Source organism: Alosa sapidissima, chromosome 20 (assembly GCF_018492685.1).
Source record: "Alosa sapidissima isolate fAloSap1 chromosome 20, fAloSap1.pri, whole genome shotgun sequence".
Classification (NCBI taxonomy): Eukaryota; Metazoa; Chordata; class Actinopteri; order Clupeiformes; family Clupeidae; genus Alosa; species Alosa sapidissima.
Genome location: NC_055976.1, coordinates 1,570,420 through 1,597,504, shown reverse-complemented (window position 1 = coordinate 1,597,504; position 27,085 = coordinate 1,570,420). Strand labels below are relative to the sequence as shown.

General features: G+C 40.4%; 1 protein-coding gene and 1 long non-coding RNA gene across 2 annotated transcripts in view; one reads left to right on the top strand and one right to left on the bottom strand.

The window, feature by feature from the left end:
* Positions 1-7,141: 7,141 nt before the first annotated feature.
* nme5 (NME/NM23 family member 5) overlaps positions 7,142-27,085 on the bottom strand; it is a 54,950-nt gene continuing 35,006 nt past the window's right edge. Inside the window, exons 4-6 of the mRNA XM_042073564.1 lie at positions 25,479-25,579; positions 7,374-7,492; positions 7,142-7,299 (exon numbers count right to left, since the gene is read on the bottom strand). Of these exons, the coding sequence (XP_041929498.1) occupies positions 7,225-7,299; positions 7,374-7,492; positions 25,479-25,579 (295 nt within the window). The 3' untranslated portion in view covers positions 7,142-7,224. The remainder of the gene's footprint in view (positions 7,300-7,373; positions 7,493-25,478; positions 25,580-27,085) is intronic.
* Positions 13,168-15,836, top strand: LOC121693866. Its single transcript, XR_006025604.1, has 4 exons — positions 13,168-13,188; positions 13,272-13,355; positions 13,439-13,522; positions 15,529-15,836. It is a non-coding gene; the product is annotated as an uncharacterized LOC121693866 (long non-coding RNA).

Sequence of the window (27,085 nt, the reverse complement as noted above, 5' to 3'; positions counted from 1 at the left end):
ATATTTACTTTATACTCATATATACTTTGTTATACTCATGTTGAAAAGGGTTCTACTCTTAAGAACAACTAGCCAACTTAATTAGGTTAGTTTGAATAATCCACAGTGGTTGGTAATGAGAAGCTGACCTGTTTATTCTTAACAGGGTTAAATAAACACAAAATAATAGTCAATCCGCACCAGACTGTGATTGACCGTCAGATCTCACAGCCCTGCTCTGATTGGACCAGAAGAACCGGGAGCTGTGGATTTTTGCAAAACAAATAACAGGCTCTAGGTGGAGGTAGAAGTGTTGGTTTTTTTTTTCTAAAGCCGGCTTTATGTTCCGTCGGAGCAGAGTGTCGGTTTCAGTGAATATGATCAAAATTTTTTTGCCAACTGCAGCTTTAAAGGAGAAAACTGGACTAGTTTTACATGGAGTCCTATTGAGTCCCAAAGACTCAACACAGAGTGCCAAAAATGCAATATTGTGTTTTTTGTTCCCATGAGTGGAGTGAATTTTAAGTGCGATAAAGTTGCATATTAGTATGATATCGTTGATCTCCATATTGAATCATACATTTTATGTTGCAGATTTAAAATAAATCTGTAATTTAAGCATAGTCCATAAGCTTCCTTCGTTCTCACAATTCAAGATGACTACATTATTTCCTATATGAATGGTCCACTTTTTTTAATACCTCCCAATCATGTGACCTAGTGACTCCAAACCAATGCAGAATAGTTATCCTATATGGGACTCATCAGACACACCTCCTCTTATAGCCACTGTATGCACACTGTATTTTATATGAATATTTTGTAAAAACAAATACATTATTTCCTATATGAATGGTCCTCTTTTTTTCAATACCTCCCAAGTCATGTGACCTAGTGACTCCACTACTCCACAGTGAGTCACTAGGTCATATGGCTTGGGAGGTATTGAAAAAGTCTGTTTCTTATATGAAATAATGCATTTTCTTTAAAAAATACATATAAAATACAGCGTGCATACAGTCACTATAAAAAGAGGTGTGTCTGATGTGTCCCATATAGGATAACTATTCTGCATTGGTTTGGAGTCCCTAGGTCACATGACTTGGGAGCTATTGAAAAAAAGGGGACCATTCCTTATAGGAAATAATGTATTTTCTTTAAAATATTCATATAAAATACAGTGACTATAAAAAGAGGTGTGTCTTGAGTCCCATATAGGATAACTATTCTGCATTGGTTTGGAGTCACTAGGTCACATGACTTGGGAGGTATTGAAAAAAAGGAGACCATTCCTTATGGGAAAAATGTATTTTCTTTAAAATATTCATATAAAATACAGCGCGCATACAGTCGCTATAAAAAGAGGTGTGTCTGATGAGTCCTATATAGGATAACTATTCTGCATTGGTTTGGAGTCACTAGGTCATATGGCTTGGGAGGTATTGAAAAAAGGAGTCTGTTTCTTATATGAAATAATGTACTGGTATTTTACAAATTCATATAAAATACAGCGTGCACAGTCACCATAAAAAGAGGTGTGTCTGATGAGTCCCATATAGGATAACTATTCTGCATTGGTTTGTAGTCACTAGGTCAGATGATGTCAAAGCTATTGGTAAAAAAGACTATGAAAGTAATTCAGAAGGTACTTTATAGACGGTTCCTAAGTAGGTCGGCTGGGAGCAAGTAGACAGGTCATCTGTTTGTACATTGTCTGCAAACACGGGGTGAAACCGGCCGCATTAAAAAAAAATTGAATATCTGTCGAATATCGAATATCAAACTAACTTCACCTCGGTCCTGGTTGGTGCCACCAGAGAACTGAAAACACCCCACAATTTCAGTACTGGGGCCTCATTTATAAAGCGTTCTTACGCACAGATTTGATCTTAGACTGTGCGTACGCTCAAATCCATGCCAACGCTCAGATTTATAAAAAACGTCTTTGACGTGGAAAAGTGCTTATCTCCACGTCAGTTTCAAACTTGACGTACGACCATTTCCTTGTGGTAATGCCGGGGTACTGCAAGTAGTCTGAGGTTTAAGTGCGATGCATTTTCAAAATTCCAAGACCAACGATCTCATGTCTTTCTTTGCCATATGCATGATCAATATCAGAAGATTTTTAAAGACGTTTTTGGACGCAGCTAAATGTTTCATGGTTTGGCATAAAACTGCTAATGAGAACTATAGCCCACTTAAGAAAGTGAAAAAACGTATAGCTTACTTATTTCATAATATCTAAAAAACACCAAGACCTACGATAGAATGATTGAAACATTCTTACAGGTGATTTAGTATATTTGGTGTTCTCACCAATCTAATATTGACCATAAAATGTCCAATTGCCCTCGTTTAGGAGAGGAAAAGTAGGCTACATTTGTGCCAGGGATGTAGTGGTAAAATAAGAGGTGGGTGAACTATGAATTCTGCAATCTCGGTGAGGTGGACTGCGCCATGCGGTATCGGATTTTTAAAAAAGGCATTCAGAACATGTTTGATAATGGTGGAGGTTAATGTACAGTATTGGGAATATAGGATAGTATTGGATAATACCGTTTTGAATGTTAAAAGTGAATAAACTCTTTTGAGAGGTGGATAAACTAAGAGGTGGGTAGGCCTAAACTCTATTTCTGAAATGGCAGAGGTGGATAAACTGCGTTTACTCGCGTTTAGCCTCCACTACATCCTAATTTGCGCTCATAGGCCTATTCCCAGCTCCGTAACAGAAAGGTAATATTTGAATGTAACCTATACAATGTAGGCTATAGATATTTTATATCATATATAGCCTACACAACCAAGGGACAGGAAGTTATCCTCTGAAAGCAGGGCATCTTCATATTTAGTGTTGCGTCGGAGTTGCGTAAAGAGGTGCAGAGCGCGCACCTGTTTGCTTTTTTTGACTGGCAGCCGCAGTGCCCAAGATTAGATGACAATACGTGAATTGGATAATGTAGGCTAAAATATAAAGGTAGGCATAAACCAAACAATAAAGGACAATGTTTAAGCCATTTGACATTATTGAAAGAAAACGATAGCAAAGATATGCAGAATTAATTAATAATGACTGGCGAACTAGGCTACTTTTTCAGCAAAAACATAGTCTATAAGAAACGTTAAGCCATGACATATCACGCTTATAATTTAGTCCTCTGTTTTGTAGGCTAAATCGGCATATTACCCTGGATCATATTGGAAACGTACAGTAGGCCTAGCCTACTGTACCACTGACTCATCAGACACACCTCCTCTTATAGCCACTGTATGCACACTGTATTTTATATGAATATTTTGTAAAAACAAATACATTATTTCCTATATGAATGGTCCTCTTTTTTTCAATACCTCCCAAGTCATGTGACCTAGTGACTCCACTACTCCACAGTGAGTCACTAGGTCATATGGCTTGGGAGGTATTGAAAAAGTCTGTTTCTTATATGAAATAATGCATTTTCTTTAAAAAATACATATAAAATACAGCGTGCATACAGTCACTATAAAAAGAGGTGTGTCTGATGTGTCCCATATAGGATAACTATTCTGCATTGGTTTGGAGTCCCTAGGTCACATGACTTGGGAGCTATTGAAAAAAAGGGGACCATTCCTTATAGGAAATAATGTATTTTCTTTAAAATATTCATATAAAATACAGTGACTATAAAAAGAGGTGTGTCTTGAGTCCCATATAGGATAACTATTCTGCATTGGTTTGGAGTCACTAGGTCACATGACTTGGGAGGTATTGAAAAAAAGGAGACCATTCCTTATGGGAAAAATGTATTTTCTTTAAAATATTCATATAAAATACAGCGCGCATACAGTCGCTATAAAAAGAGGTGTGTCTGATGAGTCCTATATAGGATAACTATTCTGCATTGGTTTGGAGTCACTAGGTCATATGGCTTGGGAGGTATTGAAAAAAGGAGTCTGTTTCTTATATGAAATAATGTACTGGTATTTTACAAATTCATATAAAATACAGCGTGCACAGTCACCATAAAAAGAGGTGTGTCTGATGAGTCCCATATAGGATAACTATTCTGCATTGGTTTGTAGTCACTAGGTCAGATGATGTCAAAGCTATTGGTAAAAAAGACTATGAAAGTAATTCAGAAGGTACTTTATAGACGGTTCCTAAGTAGGTCGGCTGGGAGCAAGTAGACAGGTCATCTGTTTGTACATTGTCTGCAAACACGGGGTGAAACCGGCCGCATTAAAAAAAAATTGAATATCTGTCGAATATCGAATATCAAACTAACTTCACCTCGGTCCTGGTTGGTGCCACCAGAGAACTGAAAACACCCCACAATTTCAGTACTGGGGCCTCATTTATAAAGCGTTCTTACGCACAGATTTGATCTTAGACTGTGCGTACGCTCAAATCCATGCCAACGCTCAGATTTATAAAAAACGTCTTTGACGTGGAAAAGTGCTTATCTCCACGTCAGTTTCAAACTTGACGTACGACCATTTCCTTGTGGTAATGCCGGGGTACTGCAAGTAGTCTGAGGTTTAAGTGCGATGCATTTTCAAAATTCCAAGACCAACGATCTCATGTCTTTCTTTGCCATATGCATGATCAATATCAGAAGATTTTTAAAGACGTTTTTGGACGCAGCTAAATGTTTCATGGTTTGGCATAAAACTGCTAATGAGAACTATAGCCCACTTAAGAAAGTGAAAAAACGTATAGCTTACTTATTTCATAATATCTAAAAAACACCAAGACCTACGATAGAATGATTGAAACATTCTTACAGGTGATTTAGTATATTTGGTGTTCTCACCAATCTAATATTGACCATAAAATGTCCAATTGCCCTCGTTTAGGAGAGGAAAAGTAGGCTACATTTGTGCCAGGGATGTAGTGGTAAAATAAGAGGTGGGTGAACTATGAATTCTGCAATCTCGGTGAGGTGGACTGCGCCATGCGGTATCGGATTTTTAAAAAAGGCATTCAGAACATGTTTGATAATGGTGGAGGTTAATGTACAGTATTGGGAATATAGGATAGTATTGGATAATACCGTTTTGAATGTTAAAAGTGAATAAACTCTTTTGAGAGGTGGATAAACTAAGAGGTGGGTAGGCCTAAACTCTATTTCTGAAATGGCAGAGGTGGATAAACTGCGTTTACTCGCGTTTAGCCTCCACTACATCCTAATTTGCGCTCATAGGCCTATTCCCAGCTCCGTAACAGAAAGGTAATATTTGAATGTAACCTATACAATGTAGGCTATAGATATTTTATATCATATATAGCCTACACAACCAAGGGACAGGAAGTTATCCTCTGAAAGCAGGGCATCTTCATATTTAGTGTTGCGTCGGAGTTGCGTAAAGAGGTGCAGAGCGCGCACCTGTTTGCTTTTTTTGACTGGCAGCCGCAGTGCCCAAGATTAGATGACAATACGTGAATTGGATAATGTAGGCTAAAATATAAAGGTAGGCATAAACCAAACAATAAAGGACAATGTTTAAGCCATTTGACATTATTGAAAGAAAACGATAGCAAAGATATGCAGAATTAATTAATAATGACTGGCGAACTAGGCTACTTTTTCAGCAAAAACATAGTCTATAAGAAACGTTAAGCCATGACATATCACGCTTATAATTTAGTCCTCTGTTTTGTAGGCTAAATCGGCATATTACCCTGGATCATATTGGAAACGTACAGTAGGCCTAGCCTACTGTACCATAACGTATAGGATTATGCTGTAGGCCTAGAGGTCTTTCCTTCATAAGGTAGGCCTACCCAATTTTTTTTTTCTACAAAGTAGGCCTAAACATACTAAATGTTGATTATTCACATTACTGCAAGCAAAAGGAATGAAAGCGAGCCGAGGACAATGGACATGGATGCATACAATCTCTTTCTAGAAAGCTTTGCTGAAAAAAAAAACATAATTAGTTAAGCTATTCGAACTGACGCATATAGGCTAGTTAACATCAGATGGCATAGGCTAGGCCTATACTAATGTTTTTTAAAAAATATATACAATTTTACTGTAAAATAAAAAAATATATAATTTTACATAGGCTACAGCTTTTAGGCCATTGATTTCATTAAAACATATGCTAATGATATTTATGAGGGGGTGTTTACAAGGCGGAGACCTAAAACCATCCTGCTGCGCACAAGTTGACGTTCATTTGTGATTTATAATGGGCACATCTGGAAGGGTGGCGTACGCACGTTTTTTTGTGCGTACGTTCGTTTTCTCTGAATCACACGTACGATCATTTCAGAAATGATCTAAGATCAAATGAAGGATGGTTTCTACGCAACACTTTTATAAATGAGGCCCCAGTAGTCCTATGAAGTTCACTAACAAAAAAAATCTTTGCCCATATAAGGAGGTCTGGTATGAGATTTTTCCTATGGGAAATTAACATGGGGATGTTGAATTATCAAACCTGTTAAACTCTAGCGGAGATGAAGAAATCGGAAATGCAGATGTTTGGCTCTTCACACTTTTGTCCTCTGCCTTCAAGTGGATACTAGGCTATTATCTTCGGTACAAACATCACCTCATTATCAGGGTCAATAAGTGGGAAGAGTCCTTGTTCATATAATATTTTTAGGCTTTGGTATAAGTTCATATTCTTTGCAATTTGCGTTTCTGTTTATTCTAGCCTAAGAGGTGATGCGCAGCATCATCAGTAATTGACGTCTTAAAAATGATGCGTGAGTGAGCAGGACGTCTCATTTCTCCTATCTGTCTCTCCTTACAAGGAAATAATAAAAGGAGGTTTTGTTACATACATAGAAATACTAACGTAAAGCATGTACTGACATTTCGTTTGGTGTTCAGCTTTTTCTGTGCAAATGTGAAGAAAGAAAGATCAAGAAATATTTTTTAATAAATAGACAGAGTATAAAGTGCAGTGTGTGTACAGTCCATGTGCAAGTGTGTAAAAACAGTGCAGTTTATTTAGTCTTGTGTGTGTTCAAGATACGGATGGCTTGAGGAAAGAAATGTTAAACTAGATTTCAAATCGAGTTCACATGGTTATTGTCTTAATTGTGTGCTGTTTTTAATTTAATTAGGTTTTACCCATCCCTTTCTATCCCCAATGTTTGTCCATATGTCTCACTATGCCCTCTGAAAGCCATGTGTGGACTCAGGTACAATAGGGAGACTGCATTCATTCATTCATTCATTCATCCAGTCTTTATTTATTTTACATAACACAGACAAACCAATACAGTCACAGGTAAGTTGATATAATCAGAGATCACACCAGGGTTCCACCAACGCTTATTTGGGGTTTGTTAGGGTTGTTGCTCATCAACCAGTCAGCAAGCCATGTCTTAAAAGAAGAGACAGCACAATTAGGTAACAAAAATGCAAAATAAGTCAGGACTGGAAATGTATTATACTCACAAAGGGGTCTGCTGGTTTTCTCTTGCATAGTTCCGTTAGGCCTTTAAGAAGAGCTGAATTTACATATCTGTTGAGGTAGTCTTCACCTGCCACACCCATTGGAATAGGCTCAATTACAGCTGTGACAGAGGGCATAATAAAAGTTACTTCAGTCTAAAGTTACTTTACTAAAGATACTCCCTAATCCTTACTAAAGATACTCCCTGATCGGAATATGTTCAGGGTTCAGTCAGTAAAATTGAAGACTTTTTAAGACCTTTTTATGACCATCATTAATTACAAAAAATGTCAATGTCTATGTCAATGTTATTATTTTTTTGGGAACATTGTTTGGAAAAGTTTGGCTATATCTTCGTTCCCGTTGTACGAGTGGTGTTTGGTCACGGTATTCAACACCCACAGGACCTCCGCTTTCAAGGTGGAGGTTGATCCAAACCCACTGTGTGTGGAACTGTAGGCGACACAGACGGAATCCTAACGTAGTCTCGGAGCTCGCTAAATGTACACTTTCCCACCGTGATAAATATTACAGGAGGTTTTAGTTAAACTAAGCAACGGCTGTGATCCCACAACATCTCTCCCTTCCCGCCTGCTTCCTGTCTGCCTCACCACTGTCCTGTCATAGTAAAGGCAAAAAAGGCCAAAATATATACTTCACACTTTACAAACTATTACACTTTAATGTAATTACATTTGTGGTCTGTAGGTCTAATTGAGTGCCTGTGTCTTTCAGTCTCACAGTTTTAGTTAAAGGAAAATTCCGGTATTTAGCAGTTTGAGTCCTTTTTCTGGTTTGTTTTGGATGAACTAGAGTGATGGACACCGAAATTTTGACGACAGGTCCTGTCTCGACTTTTCTGACTCGTTTTACCCCACCATAATTGGGGGGTACTGCTCCTTCAGTTCTTCTATGGCCATCATGGTCCACTACCATACAGTATCAATCCCCATCGTGATCGCCAGGTGCAACATGTGTTGTGCAACACACATACAAGGTCTAAACATGCGACAAACTGATAATCAGTAAGCTATACAGAATATATCTCATTGTTATTATATATCCAAAAGAGAACTGTTTTGCTCTCAAAAGTTAGAAGTTAAGTGCACTGAAATACCATTCTAATAGTAAAAGTAATACCTTTACAAGAAGCCTATTGCCTATTTCATGAAATATTGATTTGGTTCATTTTTAGATTTCATAAGACCTGGAGGTAAGACCCAACCCTCTCAATACTGTATAAACAGAAACCAATTTTCTATTATAGTCTATGGTAGTCAGTGTCAAATCATCACAATTGCTTAGAGATATGTGAAACCTGAGCAATATTTATGTGATTAAGGAGCATACTAACAGAGCGGTAACCTACAAGAATCTGATAACCAGAACAAGCTGGGTATCATTAACACTACAGTATCCTACTGTACAAATGAGTCACATACACATGCACACATACACTTTTCCTTTTCTTCATAGTGTCTCTGTGAATAAAATCAAATCCTACAGTAGTTTCATTAAGATAGCCTAGTATCAGGGTTCTCAGATGAAACTACATTTATTGAACAAAAAATATGAAATAATAGAATCTAAAAACAATAGGCCTACTAACCAATTAAAAACAAATTAAATGCATGTACTATTTAGCCTAGGTTACTTGGCTCTTTTTATGTTTCCACAGGTTTCACTGATGTTATATAGGCTTAGCTACATCAGACCCTCTTGTGCAGAGGTGTCATCCTAGATGCAGAGTTAAGTTTTAAGCCCCATATCAGTAAAGTTACTCAGACAGGCCTATTTCCACTTGAGAAACATTGCCAAAGTGCGGCCCTTTTTAACTCAACAAGATGCAGAAAAACTAATTCACGCCTTTATCACTAGCAGGTTAGACTACTGCAATGCACTTTTCACTGGTCTTCCCAAAAAACATCTAAAGAAATTGGCACTCATACAGAACTCTGCGGCTAGACTTTTAACTAAGACTAAGAAGAGAGAACACATCACCCCTGTGTTGGCTGAACTGCACTGGCTCCCTATTTCCTATAGAATTGATTTTAAGGTTATGTTAATTACTTACAAAGCTCTGAATGGCATAGCACCTTCATATATCTCTGAGCTTTTAATATCTTATCAACCACAAAGGAAACTTAGATCATCCAATTCAAATCTTTTAATCATACCCAAAGTGCTCCACAAGCAAAGTGGAGAAGCTGCGTTTATCCATTATGCCCCCAAACTATGGAACACCCTGCCTCTGTACATCAAGCAGGCGAGTTCAGTAAATATTTTTAAAAAAGATCTGAAAACATACCTGTACAGGAAAGCTTTTAGTTAACTCATCTTATCCTGTAGACTACATTTTCAGATTATTCTACATCTGCTACTATTGGAGGGCGCAGCCAGCCAGAAGCAGATGGGCTCCCCCTATTAAGTCAGGTTCTGCTCAAGGTTTCTTCCTGGAATATGGGAGTTTTTCCTTGCCACAGTTGCCATATGGCGTGCATGTGGGGGGTAAGAGGGTTAAGGCTGCCAGTTTTATGACATGTCATTTTCTATATTTTTGATATGTTGCTGAGTAGATCATAAACAGCAAAGAAAAGTGATTGATAATGACTGACTGACTATTATTGTGTTACATGCTTCAAATGTAAAGCACTTTGAGCTGCATTCTGTGTATGAAAGGTGCTATACAAATAAAGCTTATTATTATTATTATTATTATTATTATTATCTAAAAACAACACAGGATCTGTGCCAAACTAATTTCAAAAGGGCACAATAATGTATTAAAGATAAAATTAGAATGGACACCTAGGCTATGGACTGGAGTTCATCTCCTTGGAAATGACAATCGATTTTACCTCACCACAATGTAAAATAATAATAATAAATTATTTAAATAGAGAACTAGAAAATGTAATGCCAGAGGAATTACAATAGTGGATGGAAAGCTGCTCCCTTAATGTTGGTAGGGAGATTCCTGGAAAAAAAAATTGAATCACTTTCTTCTTCTTTCTTCTTCACATCTTTGAGTGTGTCAAGGCGTTCTTGAGATATAACACTCAAGGTGTTTTTCACATTGACATTTGACCTCCAACATTCACTTCATCTTTGAGTCCATACAAACACTCATACCAAATTTCAGGCATGTATGTCAAGGCATTTTTGAGATATCACGCTCAGAGTATTCATGGATTTGACCTTTGACCTCCAACATCAACTCACTTCATCTTTGAGTCCATACAAACACTTGTACCAAATTCTGGTTCTCGTTCTGGAGATATAATGCGCAAAGCATGAGATATGGCTGTGACTTATTTTGACAGACGGGAAACACTTAAACAGGATCTGTAGTTTTAGGGAGCACCAGATTGTATGCATTAGAAGCTGAGACAGTTGAATTCACAGGTGACACCTGTGCCAGTGTTCTGATTAGCCCGGGAACTTCTCTGGGAGCTTAACAAGTGCAGCTGGCTTTAGGCCATTATGACATCACAGCCATACAAGTCCATGGGGAAAAAATGAGCTTTTTGACATTTTTAATCCCATATTTCTCAAAAAGTATTAACGTTTAAGAAGATCTGAAAAAATACCTCTCTTGTCCAACTCCAGACCTACACAACGGTTATTTCAACATGTTTGTATGTTAAGCGGTTAGAGTCGCATTCATTCTTGAAAAGGTAAAAAGAAAAGGTTATAAGAAGAAGAAGAAGCCAAGATTTCAAGATAGTGGATTCCATCCACTATAATTATCTTGCTGACTAACCTTGGTAACTAACTAAGGTCCACTTTACTAGCCTCAGTGGGTAAGTAGCAGGTAAGTAGCCGCCGGTAATTAAATGTATGAAGACGTGACATGAGCTATGAAAGATCAAAAACACGTGAAGGCTGTAAAATAGCATTTTCAACAAGCTAGACGTCTGCTAGCAACTTACATTCACACATGCACGTCAGCAGCAAACCGAATTTAGCCTACTGGAGGAATCTACCTAGCGTTTTGTCATTCAACGTTGACATTTGCTTGAGAAGTTGAAGTTGTTCGTTCTCTATCTCCGTTGCTTCTAGCGCCACGGTGGTTAAAAATGGTACGGTCCATAATAGGGGTGTCCGAAATCGCTTTACATTAAAATGTTCCTACAGTGAAAATATGAGTTCACTTGTATTGTAGCCAACTGTAATGATATTTTTTCACAATATCAGAAAAAATATCTGACCCCCCCAAAACTGATATTCCTGTCTCTTTGGGGGGTACTGGGTCTTCACTGGGGGGTATAGTACCCCCCATTACCCCCTGTAATTCGAACTATGCCTTTGACTACTCAGAGTGGCTGCCAACAGGCATACTCAAACATGTCCTAAAACAACCCTTAACGTTCGTTTTCAAAACTGTGCAACTCACCGAGTGGTTAGTGGTGTTCGTTGATGTTCCAAAACAAGTAGCGTAGCGAAATACAGTTTCTGTCGTGTTTTATTTGGCTTTTTGTAAAATCCCATTGATTTCTGTTGGAAGACTCATTGCACGTTGATATTACTGCGCCACCGTCTATGCTTCAGGTTCAAATATTGAGCGGAAGCTTATATGCGGTGTGAGGTGTCTGAAAAAATAGTTCCACAATAGCAAATAAGATGGCTGGAAATCATACATTGCGCCGATATATTTGATTTTAATAATCAACGAACACCACTAACCACTCGGTGAGTTGCACAGTTTTTAAAAAACGAACGTTAAGGGTTGTTTTAGGACATGCAAAGTTTGACAAAGCTAGCAAAGGCCATCATGGCTAAGGTAAACATCAAGCTCAAACTAGCACTGGGACATCCACAAGTCAGCAACCTCTGTTAGCTTTTTTAAGCAAGGAAAAGAGTAAAGGCATAACCGCAAAGTTAATGGAATTCATTTTGCTGGATGGGGGAGGGGCAGCCGTGGCCTACTGGTAAGGGCTTCAGACTTGTAACCGAAGGGTTGCCGGTTCGATTTCCGACCCAGTAGAAAAATGTGGGCGGGGGAAGTGGTTGAGCACTTCTCTCCCATGCCATCCACGGCTGAAGTGCCCTTAAGCAAAGCACCTAACCCCTCACTGCTCCCCGAGCGCCGCTGTAGCAGGTAGCTCACTGCTCCGGGTTAGTGTGTGCTTCACCTCACTGTGTGCTGTTTGTGTTTCACTAGTTCACAGATTGGGATAAACGCAGAGACCAAATTTCCCTCATGGGATCAAAAGAGTACATACATATGTAGCCTGCAGCAGGAGCTGTTTGTTGATTTGGGGAGGGGGGCTTTTACTTTGACAGAGTGATTGACGGGATAGATAAAGTCTTGTGTCTGTGGCAAAGTATCGTTTGATCTCGTTTGTCATTCACTAACATAAGGCAACACCTGTGCTTTTACCGAGTCGTCGCTGGTAGAATACTTGTCCTCAGTTCAGCAACAAAGCAAAGCATCTCGTTTAGGACGACTACTGTGGTGGTTTAGAGCAGTGTTTCTCAAACTTTTACAGACCAAGGACCACTTAACCATTAGAAAAAACCTCACGGACCACCTAGCTAATAGACACAATAGGCCTACTCACTGAACCACCTTGCTTATTGTCTTTGCACCTTGCTTATTGTGTCAGAGGATTCATATGATTTAAATTGGCATAGCTTACATAGGCAGTGTTGCAGAACTGTTTGGATTTAAATACAAGTTGGTTCAATATTGCAAACAACTCATCTATATTATTTTTTACAACGTCTGCTCGCGGACCACTTGGGATAGCTTGCGGACCACCAGTGGTCCCCGGACCACACTTTGAGAAACACTGGTTTAGAGCTTTCACACAGGTATGCTATTTATGTTTGAGCAGACCTAGAAATGTATTGTAGCTGTGGTAGTCAAATGTCTTTAACCTAACGAATGCTTTTAGACTGGGTGCATAGTAACTTTGATGGACAAGGGATATGCCAAACGAACACTGGAGGTTCCGTACCCTTGCTGTGTCCATTATTAGGTATGACCTCCCGTTTTGTTCTAAGTGCACTAACTAACATCAGTTCAGTCGTAACAACTGCTACTTTTTAACAACTGTTACAGTGCGAGCTGCATCCACACGGAGGTTGGACTGCTTTACGCAGGTGTTCGGGAGTTTATGTCAACAGTGTTGCCATGACGGAGCAGGTACAAACATTTGAAGTTTACACCTACTGCATTCATAGTGCATGGTTTGTAGTTTACTAACTATGGTTGTGTCTGTTTTAGGAACGACTGTGTTGGTACTGATAATAGCCACTGTTTTGTCTTGGTTTATTTTCGTTCTGTGCCACACTGATTTTGTCCATACTGGTGTTTGAAGGCCTATGTTTGGCCCGTTGCAAAGGATTGCGCTGTACATTGAAATTAAACATTGAAATCATAGATAAGTAGCCTACCATACTACCATAAGTATTTCCATACGGGAGACTGTTACTCTGGAGACATAGGGGTCTATGCTTCCCGGCTGTATTAGTTCATAGAGTTACTGACGGCTATTTCCTGACTTAGTACATACACACAGTATTTCCATACGGGAGACTGTTACTCAGGGGCATAGTGTCTATGCTTCTGGCTGTATTAGTTCATAGATTTACTAACGGGTTTACCCATTGACTTAGCGCATCCATACTGGAAACTGGTACTCCTGAGCCATAGGGGTCTATGACTCGGGTTGTATAGGTTGAATTAGATTTGCTATAACTCTGTACTTAGTACACTTATACTGTGAGCATTTAGCAGACTCTTAAAGTATCTGTGATGCCCTCAGACCTAAGCTTTAAGTACTACATTAATCCCCAGAAGGTAATAATCTTAAACAGGGCTCCTCACTCCTAAGTGTTTGCTGTGGTCACCTTTGTTTGCTCAGCTTGTAGTGCACCTTACCTTGGCTCAGGCCATTTTCTGCTGTGCTGTAAATCATACATTTCCCTTTCTTTTGTTTTCTTTTGTGTCCTGTGTGGCACTATTTATTGTGAGGAGACCCCGTCCTGGTTGATTTTGTGAAGGCTCTTTGTAAACTTGAAGCCTATGTTGAGTGCCCTACCAAACTGTCATCATTTCTTTTTAAAGACTTGAGATATGTATACAGAACTTTTAGGATATTGAACTAATACATTTTGAATGTTTTTATTAGTCTCGTTCTAGAGACTGCTTGTGACAAACTTGAACATTTGGAAAATAAATAATTTTTGTATCAGTCTCAACTCGTTTCCTGCATGCTTTGGTAATTCTTAGCTGTAGGTCACATATGGCGTAGTCGGCAATCTTTTTCTCTTGAGTACTGAATACAAGGAAAGGGGCACTCATTATTGGCTTCAGGTTGTTGTGGCACTCAGTGATTTTTTTTAGAATCAAAACAGTAGCTATTGTCTGAAGATTGACTGGAATCAAGACGAAGATTTTAACAAGCAGGATCTTGATTAGACTTACAATTAAGGCTTATTTTTGTTTGTGATTTTGTTTCTTTTTGTGTTGGTACAGCATAGTGCTATGTCCCGTTCACCTGGTGATATGGAAGAACAGCTTAGGGCCTTGACAGAACGGGTACAACAGCTACAGACTGACAATGAACGGTTAAGGGCTAGCACTAATTCCACACCACAATCTAGTCGTAATAGTACTGACACTCCTACTGTCTCAGAGCGATTTGTGTATGTACCAAGAGAGAGAAAATGCTCAAGATTTTCTGGCAAATCCTCTGATGGGTTAACGGTGGAAGACTGGGTGGAAGAGATGCACAGGTCCCTAGAGAGCCGTCACATGTCCCCTGCTGAGCAAGCTTTGTTTATATATGACCATTTAGACGGTGAAGCTAAAACAGAAATAAAATTCCGGCCGGCAGCTGATAAGAACAACCCTGACAGAATTCTAACCATCTTAAGTGAAATCTATGGATGTTCTCAATCATATATTGGCGTACAAAAACAGTTTTTTCAACACAGACAGTTGGAAGGAGAGTCTTTGCCTGAGGATTCACATTCTTTACTGTCGCTAATGGAAGTTATTAAATGAAGAAGTCCTACTGCAATTCCTAACGCTGACAATCTAGTGCGTGATCAATTTATTGAACACGTTCGGGATGGTATGCTCCGCAGAGAGTTGAAACGATCTTTACGGCAGAATCCTGATGTGTCTTTTCTAACTGTTCGCAGTGAAGCCATCCGATGGGTGGAAGAAGGTGATCATATTGGTAATCCAAGGACCCGTGCTTATTCCTGTGATACCCAGATTGAAGTGGTGGGTGAGTGTAATGTAGACAGCCAAACTGTTGTAACCAAGCCTACTGATGATTTGTTAGAATTGAAAGAAAGTTTTCGGAAACAACAAGCTCAATTAGATCTTTTATTGAAACATTTTGCTTTGACTACCACCCAATCACCAACTACTACACCAGCCATGAGTAGACCAGCTAGAACGTACCGTTATGATGCTGCTGGGAAACCTATTTGTAACCGTTGTAATCAAGCTGGTCATATAGCAAGGTTCTGTCGGGCGGGGAGAGGGGTAGACGGTGCGTCTAGGAGAACAGAACATCATACACCAGAGGTGGGCTTGGTCGCTGATATTGCTGTGCCACAGGTAAACTAATGCCCTCTGATGTAGAGAGCCAAACATCAGGTGCGGGTAATGTGGGCTCAATAGCAACATCTGAATGTATGTCTAAACTCATGGGAAAGTGTCCGGTAGTGGATGTTGTAATGCAAGGAGTTTCTGTTCCATGTTTATTAGACACAGGGTCAATGGTGACTACAGTAACAGAAGACTTTTTCTACAGAAATTTTCATTCTCTATCAGATCAGCTCCAACATTGTCGCTGGCTTCAACACAGAGCAGCAAATGGCTTAGAAGTTCCGTACTTAGGTTATTTTGAGGTCAATATTCATGTCTTAGGTAGAAAGCTCCCAAAAATGGGGGTCTTAGTGGTTCGAGACTCTAGTGACCTTCACACTAGGGCACAAAAGTCCAAAGTACCGGGGTTGTTAGGCATGAATGTCATTAGTCATTGTTACAATGAGTTATTTCAGCAACATGGATCTTCTTTGTTTCAAGCCCCTCTTGTCAAATTGGCAAGGGAGGCCTGGAAGCAAGCATTCACAGAATGTCATCAGCTTGATTGTTTGCCGCCTACCGGTTGTCTGGGGAGGGTGAGAGTAGCGGGACGTAAATCTGTGTGTATCCCAGCAGGCTCAGGTTAAGTTGGTGAAAACCACTAGCAATCAACATTCAGCACCCTCAGTAGTGTTAATTTCGTCAGACGAGACGAGAGGAAATATGTTCGTCAACAACCTTTTTTTCATGACTAAGACGAGACGATGACGAGACGGCAGTAATGTCCTGAAACACTGACTAAGACTATCTTAAGATGCATTATTGTTGACGAAAAAAGACGAGACTAAAATGTTTTGCATGAAATAAAAACTAAGATAAAATCTCTTCATTTTCGTCTACAAAATGAGAAGACAGAATATCTAGCTGTTACGTTTTCAAAATATTCCGAATGAGTTCATACACAACAGCTTTCCTGTAGGCTAGTCTACGTGCTGTTGCTGCAACCCTGTGACTGCAACACGAAACTACATGGAACAAGAACACTGGAGATTTCTGCCAGAGTTAGCAACCTAAGCTTTATGCCACAATGCTACATACCCAGAAGTTGAAGCTTCTCTCATACAAATTAACATCCCCCAGAATGTCGTGTAATGTTCATCATGTAATGTCAACTATTTAACTAGTTAGACTGATAATGCAAAGTTTGCTAGCAAGTAAGCTAATATGAGGCCCTTTCACACTGGCAAAATTGCCGCGATTTTATGTACCAGAATCGCGGAACGACTGTCCCTTTCACATAGACCGAGGCGGAATGGCGGGACAAAGTGTCTCGCCAAATTTACTACCAAGCCCCCTAGACATTTTGCCGAGTTTTTTCGTTCCGCCACCAGTGTGAATGGGTCAAGGCGGAAAGGGGAATCTGGGCGGGCATTTCAATGCTATGTCCAGCCCACCACAGGATATTGCAAATAAATCTAACTGATCAAAAGCAGCAATAGCAGAGACAGCACATTATGTCAATCTATAAATTCACAAAGTCTCCAGTCATTCAATGCCTGCTAGAGTTGACTGTAGCTTGGAATGCAATCCATAATAGGCCATCCTAAAATCCAGCGATAAAACAATTGCATGAACTCATGAGCATCTGTCTGCCCTATATGTATATCCTCTGATTGTAATGCTTACAGATATCTAGGCGATATTTGTAACATTTATTTTGTATTTGGCCTGTTATAAAATCATGTAGACTTATTGAACAATTTAAACACATTAGGAACCGCAAAGTTGGAGATATGCATAAAGACATTGCTGCAAATTTAAAACCGGATTACTCTGGAATGGCTAACTGTGCAGGGGAATGCTTTAGGCTACACCTTTATGTTCGGTAAGGTCTGCTGTTTATTCTGATATATGGTTTGTCATGTGTTGAGGGAAAGTTCGCGAAGTATTCCACCAAGATGAATGGGTAGGGAGACGGGCGCAAAAAATATGATTAAATTAAAGTTACTTTTCTCGCGAACCGTTTACCACAACAACTAACCACTAACATTGTTTAAAGGCTGAGAAAAAGCTCTTTCGTGTGATAGGCTACATGTGATGTCTGTGATGAATAGGCTACTTCGCAAGTAGTTCAGCAAATTTGGGTGGGACAGAAATACCTTTACAGAGCAGCAGTTCTGGCCATATCGGCTCTGGCTCACATGATGTAGCCTACTGCTTTAAATGCATTATCGCTTCACTACCCAACACGCGAACAAGAAAGAAAATAAAACAGAAACCAATGTGCTTATGTCGCGATTTCCGATAGGCCCAGGCCTAGAGAAAAGACAGCTATGGTAACCTAACAATTAGGATTTGCTTTGCCTACACTGCTGTTTGGTTGTCCCAAACTTTGAGACGATCCATACTCGCATTAACTGAATCTTATCAACCCGAACTGCGATGTTGAGTGACAGGATGCAATGCCTAATAATCTCACTGCCTTCGGCATAACTGCTAACAGTGCACTTAGGCCTACTGTTAAACACCTGGAAAATATTAAGCTGCTGTTTTCTTTTCATGACGAGCACTAGGCCTGGCCTACGCTTGAATGATTTATGACTGAATGGAACGTTGCGTTTTTAAAGAACTGCTTATTTCGTCATGTGACAAAGTTTACACTAATCATCATCCTCTAATGTATCCTTATGTTGAGATGTCCATTCTCTTTGCCTAGGCGAAGCATGTTTCAATTAAGACAGTACACAAGCTATTTTAATTGTTGTAACATTGAATTATTTCATGAATAAATTGTACGCACAGTAGGCTACATTGTACGGCCAACGCAAGGGGCAACTCTTATCTTCAATTTCCCTTCCAAATTACGTTTTATTGTCTGAAGACATCTATTGCAAGAATTTAACATTCTATTGTGTGCAGTCGGTTCTCCCGCCATGGTTTTTGAAATCACACACCTGCTGTATCTAAAGGCCCACGCACATAAGGCCTGCTACGACTATCACTCTACACGCCCCCTGTTGCACGTCACAATTTAATTTACTATAGCTGATCCTGCCTCCTGGCTCCTCAATTTTCTCCTCCTGGCAAAGCATTTTCACCTCGCTTTCAGACACAAAAAGACGGCAAAAAGACGTCCCCTCTTCCCGCAAATTTAGCGGGATCTCTGTGTGAAAAGGCCTATGGAAAGTTCGCTAGCAAGTTAGCCATGGCTAAGATGGAGAGTCTGTTTGGGGAATGTGTTGTGTTTGGGCGCATATCGCCATCTAGCGAGGCGGAGTAAAACATTAATACTTTGGTCTACGACAGTGTTTCTCAAACTTTTTCAGTTTCAGGATCACTTAACTAACCCTAGATAAAAAAAAAAAAAGATTAGACCTACTTCAACAGTAGCCTATAATTAGTCTACACTATAGGCCTACTCACTGAACCACCTTGCTTATTGTCTTTGCTTATTGTGTGGATTCATAATGTATGATTTAATCTGGCATATTTTTTACATACAAGTTGGTTCAATATTGCAAACAACTCATCTATATTATATTTTACCACGTCTGCTCGTGGACCACTTGGGATAGCTTGCGGACCACCAGTGTTTCCCTTTCAGAAATCAGAAATAATTTGTTATAAAAAAAAAGACTAAAATGTGTTGACTAAAACTGACTAAGATACCTTTAGTTTTCTTTTGACTAAAACTAGACTAAAATGACAAGACTTTTAGTCGACTAAAACTTGACTAACAAAAATGATATTTGAATGACTAAATATAACAAAGACTAAAAAGGACATTTCATCACAAGACTAAGACTAAATTAAAAATAGGTGACAAAATTAACACTAAAAGCTCAGTCAGTTTTATTTGATCCCTTGGACAATGAACTCCCTCCTGGCATTTTACTCTCAAGAGCTTTTCTTTCTCCTGATCAAGGGCAGATAGTGAACGTGTGGCAGTAGTACAGTCACTGAGTCTAGAACATAACACCTTGGACCTGTCTAGCTTGTCCTGGCCGACATTGGCCCCTGATCAGTAAACACATGGTAAAGCACTTCTGCAGTGCTACAGCACAGTTTTTAGCCAGGGGGAGGTGGATGTTGGGCGCACAGATTTAATAGAACAGGAGATTCCACTGATCGATGACACGCCAGTCCGTCAACCTTACCGTCGCCTTCCGCCATCCCAGTATGAACAGGTCAAAGCCCATATTCAGGATTTGCTGGATAGAGAGATTGTGCGGGTGAGCTGCAGTCCCTACTCTGCCCCAATTGTAGTAGTGCAGAAGAAGGATGGGACTATTCGGCTATGTGTAGACTACCGTCAACTAAACGCAAAGACCAGGAAAGACGCCTATCCATTACCGGGGATAGAAGAATCCTTGGATGCATTAGCTGGTGCTAAGCTCTTTTCTACTCTTGATCTAACCAGTGGATATAACCAAGTTCCAATGGCAGAAAAAGATAAACAAAAGACAGCATTCTGCACTCCAGTCGGTTTATTTGAGTTCAACCGTATGCCTATCGGTCTTTGTAACGCACCAAGTTCATTCCAGCGGTTGATGGAGCGCATCTTTGGAGATGAGCGTTACCAGTCCCTCTTGTTGTACTTGGACAACATAGTGATTTTCTCTCCTTCTTTCTCTTCACACCTGCAACGGTTGGAGATGGTTTTGGGAAGACTTCAACAGCATAACTTGAAGCTTAGGTTGGACAAATGTCACTTCTTCCAGACTGAGGTCCGCTACCTCGGCCATGTTATTTCGCCCCTGGGGGTGGCAACGGACCCTGAGAAAATCCGTGCCGTTTCTGAGTGGAAGCGCCCGGTAACGGTGAAAGAACTTAGATCTTTCCTCGGCTTTGCCTTCTACTATCGGAGATTTGTTGATCAGTTTGCAAAGCATGCGGCCCCATTTCACAAGTTGGTAGCTCTACTCCAAGGCAGAAAGAAGAGACCAGGTACCACCATGTTGGGAGAAAAGTGGGATGAGGCCTGTGAACAAGCATTCTGCTCATTAAAGGACAAATTGGTGACTACACCAGTACTAGCTTATGCTGACTTTACCAAACCATTTGTTTTAGAGATAGATGCAAGCCAAATGTACGAAACAAAATCCAGGATGTCTGGGACGACACCAGATACAGGGTCGTGAAGTGTCTGGACGATACCGGCAGGGTATACACCATCTGTCCCGTGGAAGACCAAGGGCTAACAAAAAACATCCATAGAGCCGAGTTGCGGGTGGTCCCTGAGCATGCAATCAACAGCCTGCATTACAGCCCAGCTGGTCCTCCGCAGGAAGGTCCCTTAGAGGGAAGTGAGCCACCAAACCAGTACTGTAGCAGTGACAAGGAGGATGTTGGCCAGTGGGTGGTGCAGCGGGACAAAGTTCCACCAGCAGAACCAGGACCTAGCAGTGATGAGGGTGACTTTGGTCAGTGGGTGGGTCAAGGGAACGAAGCTCCACGAACTGAACAACCAGAGTCCCTTTCACCTCAGTCGTTGTCTCCAACTTTCAGACGGTCTTCCTGGAAGACGGCAGGCATACACTCCAATCCACACAATCTTCCTCGCCCAGTAGTCCAGTCATCAGGGCCAGTGGGGGCTGTTGCTAATCTGGCATTTCTGGCCATTTCAGACCATAGCAAAATTCTCCCTGCATGTCACCCTTGTTGACCTTTTAAGCGGGGGGGGGGGGGGGGGGGGGTGGATGTAGCCTGCAGCAGGAGCTGTTTGTTGATTTGGTGAGTGTTGATTTGAGTGTTGCACTGGTATTGAGGGGGTGTGGGGGTGGGGGCTTGGGGATGACCACCTCCTTGATGTCCCTGTCAATGCTGTCAGAGTCGTGGACGCCTCAGCAGACACAGGCAAGGAGGCGTCAGGCGGGGGCAGGGCGTGAGGTGGTGATGGTTTAGGTCGTTGGGTGTCACCAGGGTGCAGAGCTGGAGAGACTGGGAGGCTGGGAGGTGGGGATAGGGCAGGCACGCAAACAAGAGCAGTGCCTGAGTCTGCAGGGGGTGGTGGACAGACCACTCCCATTGAAGCTGGAACAGGGCAGTCAAACCTGTTGTAGAAGTGGTTCAACTGGTTTGCTCTGTCCAGGTCCCCCTCCACAGAGCTGCTGCCCTTCTTCAGGCCAGTTATAATTTCCATGCCTCCTTCATGTTGTTTTCCTGCAACTTCTGTTCCACCTTCCTTCTGTAGTCCTCCTTAGCCTCCTGCAGCTTGACTTTGAGTTCCCCTTGCACGCGCCTCAGCTCTGCCATGTCCCCCTCTCTGTACGCCATCTTTTTCCTATTAAGAAGGGTCTTGACATTGCTGGTTATCCAAGGCTTGTTATTGGGAAAGCAGTGTACAGTTCTGGTGGGAACAACAATGTCCATACAGAAATTCAGGTAGTCAGTTGTGCACTGTGTGACCTCCTCTAAGTCCTCTCCATTCTGTAACACACTGAGTGTGGAATCCAGTGTTATGTGATTGAAGTCGCCAGAGATCACAAAAAAGGCATCACTGTGTTGGGTTTGAAGCCTTGCGATTATGGAGTGGATGACGTCACATGCTGTATCCGGGAGAGCTCGAGGTGGAACGTAAACACAGACAGCAATTGCGTGCGAGAACTCCCTCAGCATGTAGTACGGACGGAAACTAACCGCTAATAACTCCACATTCTTGCAGCATACAGTTTCCTTGACTGTAACATGTCCGGGGTTGCACCACCTATTGTTTATGTACAGCACCAGTCCACCACCCTTCTTTTTGCCAGAAAGTTTACAGTCTCTGTCCAAACGAGCTACACTGAAGCCGGGCAGCTCAACGTTAGAAGTGGGGATATGGCTTGTTAGCCACGTCTCCGTAAAGCATAGCAAACTACATTCTCTGTATAATCTCTGGTTTCTTACCAGGGCAGCCAGTCTTGTTAGCCAGCGAGTTCACGTTTCCCATCACAATCGATGGAACTGAGGGCTTGTATCTCCATTTCTTCTCCCGACGCCTCATTTTCACTTTTACTCCCCCTCTGCAACCCCGAAAGCATCACAGTTCCTCTGGGATGTTGTCGCGAACACAGCCAGCATTCCGTCGTAGTGCGATCAGCTGATTCCTTGTGTACACATGTTTGCTGCCGCTGGAGCGTTGTAATATGTCCCTATCCATAGGATAGAATAAAAACACTCCAAAAAAATGTGTGTAAAAATCCAAAAAGTTGAAGTAAAAAGTAAGCAAAAACTTAGAAAAAAACACAAAGACACAGAGCTACTTGACGTGCTGCCACTCTCGTCGGCGCCGGAACCAGAATTAGGGCAGTTCATCACAGTTCATCAAATGTGGTTGGGATCTAGGCCTACTGCAACTGGATTGATAAAAGGTCATATAGTTGCAAACATCTCACCTGGCTACATTGTGTTTGAGATTAACAAAAGCTATCAGCATATGTTATTTGGTTGTTGTGTTTTTGTAAAAACAAAAAAACAATCCCTGACAGTTTCATGCAGTTCGACTTTTAAACGGGTATCAGGAAGACAGGTCATGCCATGGATTTTTTGTTAATTTTTCATGTGCATTAGAAGTCAGTTCATTTATTTTTGAATAAATAGAAGATATGCTGAAGATTTTATTTCACTAAGATTTAATTCACGTTTAGTTCATATTTCTACGTTTTTAGATTAGAGTAGGCCTACATTCAACCTTATTGTCATTGCACGAGTGAAATACCGTTTTACATCTAACCAGTGGTGCATATATATATATATATATATATATATATATATATATATATATATATATATATATAATATATATATATATGTCGCACTGTACAGCCCTGCCCTAGCCATAATTTGAGGATTTACGCTATGCAAGTAGCCTGGATTATTTTATGATAGTTGTTACAGTAGTAGACAAACTGGCTTCAGATATCCAACAGAGTGAATAGAGATAGTGAAGAGACTTAGATGGCTGTGGTTAGTGATGTGATGCTGTTAATGGGGAGTTTTACATAGCTGGCATAAACCTATGTTATTAGCGTACCTAAGGCTTTTTTTCCTTATCAAAAGTGAGGGAGACGACGGCCGTCTCTTCAGCACTGCGGGGGACATATCCCCCACGTCCCCCGTGCCGCACCTGGGCTACGCAACCATTTATATCTGGGGATAGCTCCTCTATGATGTAGTTAGCTTACATCATGTCTGTCAATTACAATTTAATGACATGAAAGATAAGTCTAATAGTTTAGTTCACAGGTGAGATATGGCCTATGATTAAGCTTTAATTTTCAATTAATTATAAAAAAAAATCTGTATTGTGCCAGAACGAGGCTACAGGGTACACTTGCCATTACACCTCAGTCCAGCAGATGGGGTAAAGCTCACAGCTTATTTCATATTTGTAACACTCAATCTGTCAATTTCTTCCGACAAAATCCATAATTCTTTTATTTTTAATTAAGGGGGGGAGGGGGGCATCTTAGCTGAGCTCCATTTACCCGTGACTAACAGCTCCGCACATACGGGTGCTAAAACTGCCACGTCAACGTCTCCATGGCCCAATTCACATATAAAAATGTGTCCTCATACTTTGTCCCATTTCCTCGGTGACCTTAAACCTGCTAAGGGGCACTTCTAATTTTGCTTGGACGCCAATAATTACGGCTTGCGGTTATATTTATTTATTTATTGCTACTAGGCTCCCTCTATAGTACAGTATTTGTATTTCACACAATTTTCGTCAATACCACTCATGGCTTGCATCCTTCTCCATGGACAAGACTGACAAGGTAATATTTCATACAAATAGTGACTATTGTAGATTTGATTTGATTTATTTGGAATAAAGACATATTCAAGGGATAGAAAAAAAAACATGACAAAGTGCAAGCACTTATTTCCATCATGGTCAATCATTGCACCATTACCGCAAAGCAATCTGATTCTCCAGGTTAGGTGAGAACGAAGTTGCAAGACTGGTACCATCTACATGGTACGGGTAGGGCACAGCTGAGAAGGCGTGCTATTCCTAACTATTATGAGTTGGTTTACCACCAAAATTACTTCAAATCTGTTATATTAAGGTAAAAACTTGCTTTGGATGCCTTCAAGTTTTCTCTTTGTCTCAGTTGAGGAGTTGGTGTTGGAGATTTGACTTTGAAAGTTTCACAGTTATGTTGGGTTAACCTTATTTTGGGCCAAGAACTTTTTAAAAGTATTAATATAGGAAATCATTTAGGGAAATAAACCCATCTCTTTTTAGACCCATACAGTACACCTGTACCCCTGCTTCTACTGTGCGGTCCCTCACACACACACACATACCAAAGATTTTTAAAATGACATCAAAGAAACTATGAAGTTGGACCGAAAGGCTCATTGGCAAATTTTCAGCATGTGTTAATATATTAATATGTTCCAACACACATTCTAGCAAGGAATCTGAAGAGCAAACCTTGAGGAAAAAGGGCCGAGGAAAAACTCGAGAAAAAATGTGTTGTTTTTACTGAAAGATGACCTGTATACTAACCTGTATCGGCAAACACCAAATAAAAAATAAGAATGCATTTGTTAACATACTCACAATCTGGGAACATGAATTTTATCTCTCGTTCTGCAGCAGAAAAACTGTCACTGCCATGCACAGCATTCCGAAGGTCAGAGGTCCCATATCTGACTCTCAAGCTGTAATGAGGAGTTATAAACTAATTAGTAAATATTAAGTTAACAAATAAATATATTGTCTTTAGGATTTCTTTTTTTTGTCCCTCCAACACAGTTCTTCCAATGAAATAATCCTTCATTTAAAGGCCAGGACACACCAACCCGACGACTGACCATCGGCAGAAAAGCAGTCGGACTTATCAGTCAGCTCCAGTCTCCGCGAGTCGGTCAAAAAAGTACCTCGGAACACACCGAAGTGACGCCGAGTGTATGTTCTGCGCGTGCGTGACACGTAATACATTTCCGTAACAGCAGGCGGCGCTAAAAGATTCAGAGCCGGAAAGATTGTCTAGTACCAAGATTAATCTTGGTAAGGATTCGCCAATGGAACGAAATGGCACTAGTTTCGGACTTCTCTGGTTAAGCAATAAGAACATATAAATATAAATTGTGTACTATTTTATTGTCATTGCTTGTGTGTGATGCCAACACTCTTTCGGACACAGAATAAATAATTTCATTTTAAATAAATTTATTTATTTAAAAGCTAAAATATGTTAGGATAGTTTATCAAAATGGGTTCATAACTTACATCGCTGAATGTAGGGCTAATGGTCATAGGCCTACTAATCTGAGAAAATGTTTAGTCAACCGATTCGAGTCACCGACCTCGCCCGACTGTCTGACCACGTCCGACGGCCAATAATCGGGTTGGTGTATCTGGGGCTTAAGGATACATTATTGTATAGTACCAGCCAATTAGCAGACTGATATCCGAACCTTGGGGCTTTGCTTTAATGGCTTGTGGGGTTTGTAGGCTTAATGCTGATGTCATCTTCACTAACCCTCAACTCAAGATCTTTGTTGGCTATAACATTAACATATAACATTACAACAGAAAAGGGACTTAGGGTACGTTCAGACTAAGCGTCTTTTTCGCAGCTGCCAGCTTCCGTCTTACATTATAATCCTATGGAGTAGACCATGTTTTCAAAAAAGTCCTCGGCTTCTTTTAAAACGCAACCGCAGCCGTCTCTTTCTGCAGCTCAGAAGTTGAGAAATATTCAACTTCTTAGTGGAGAAACGCCATACTGTACGTCACGCTGTTTTTTTACAGTTGACCAATCACATTTTGTATCCACACGTAACGTTAGTCACTTTGTCTATCGCAAGAAGACGCGTCCAGCTGCTTTTGGGAACAAAAGCGATGGCAGATTTCTTTTTCAAACTGAAAAAGCGGTCTGCACAACTTCTTTTGTCAGAATGAGACGCTTAGTCTGAACATACCCTTAATTAGCATCAGCCTTGATTGACCTTCTTCTTGTAATGTAATGTTAGAGTTGTAGTCTACAGTGATTACATATACTGCAATTTCTTTACATTTTTAGAAAACTTGTTCGTCCATCTTAACAACATAGATGCAGAACTGGATTGTTAATGGAACAGTTTGGAATATTTACATATGAAAACACATTCACCTCTAGTTGCTGAATTAGATAGATAGATAGAGATAGATAGATAGATAGA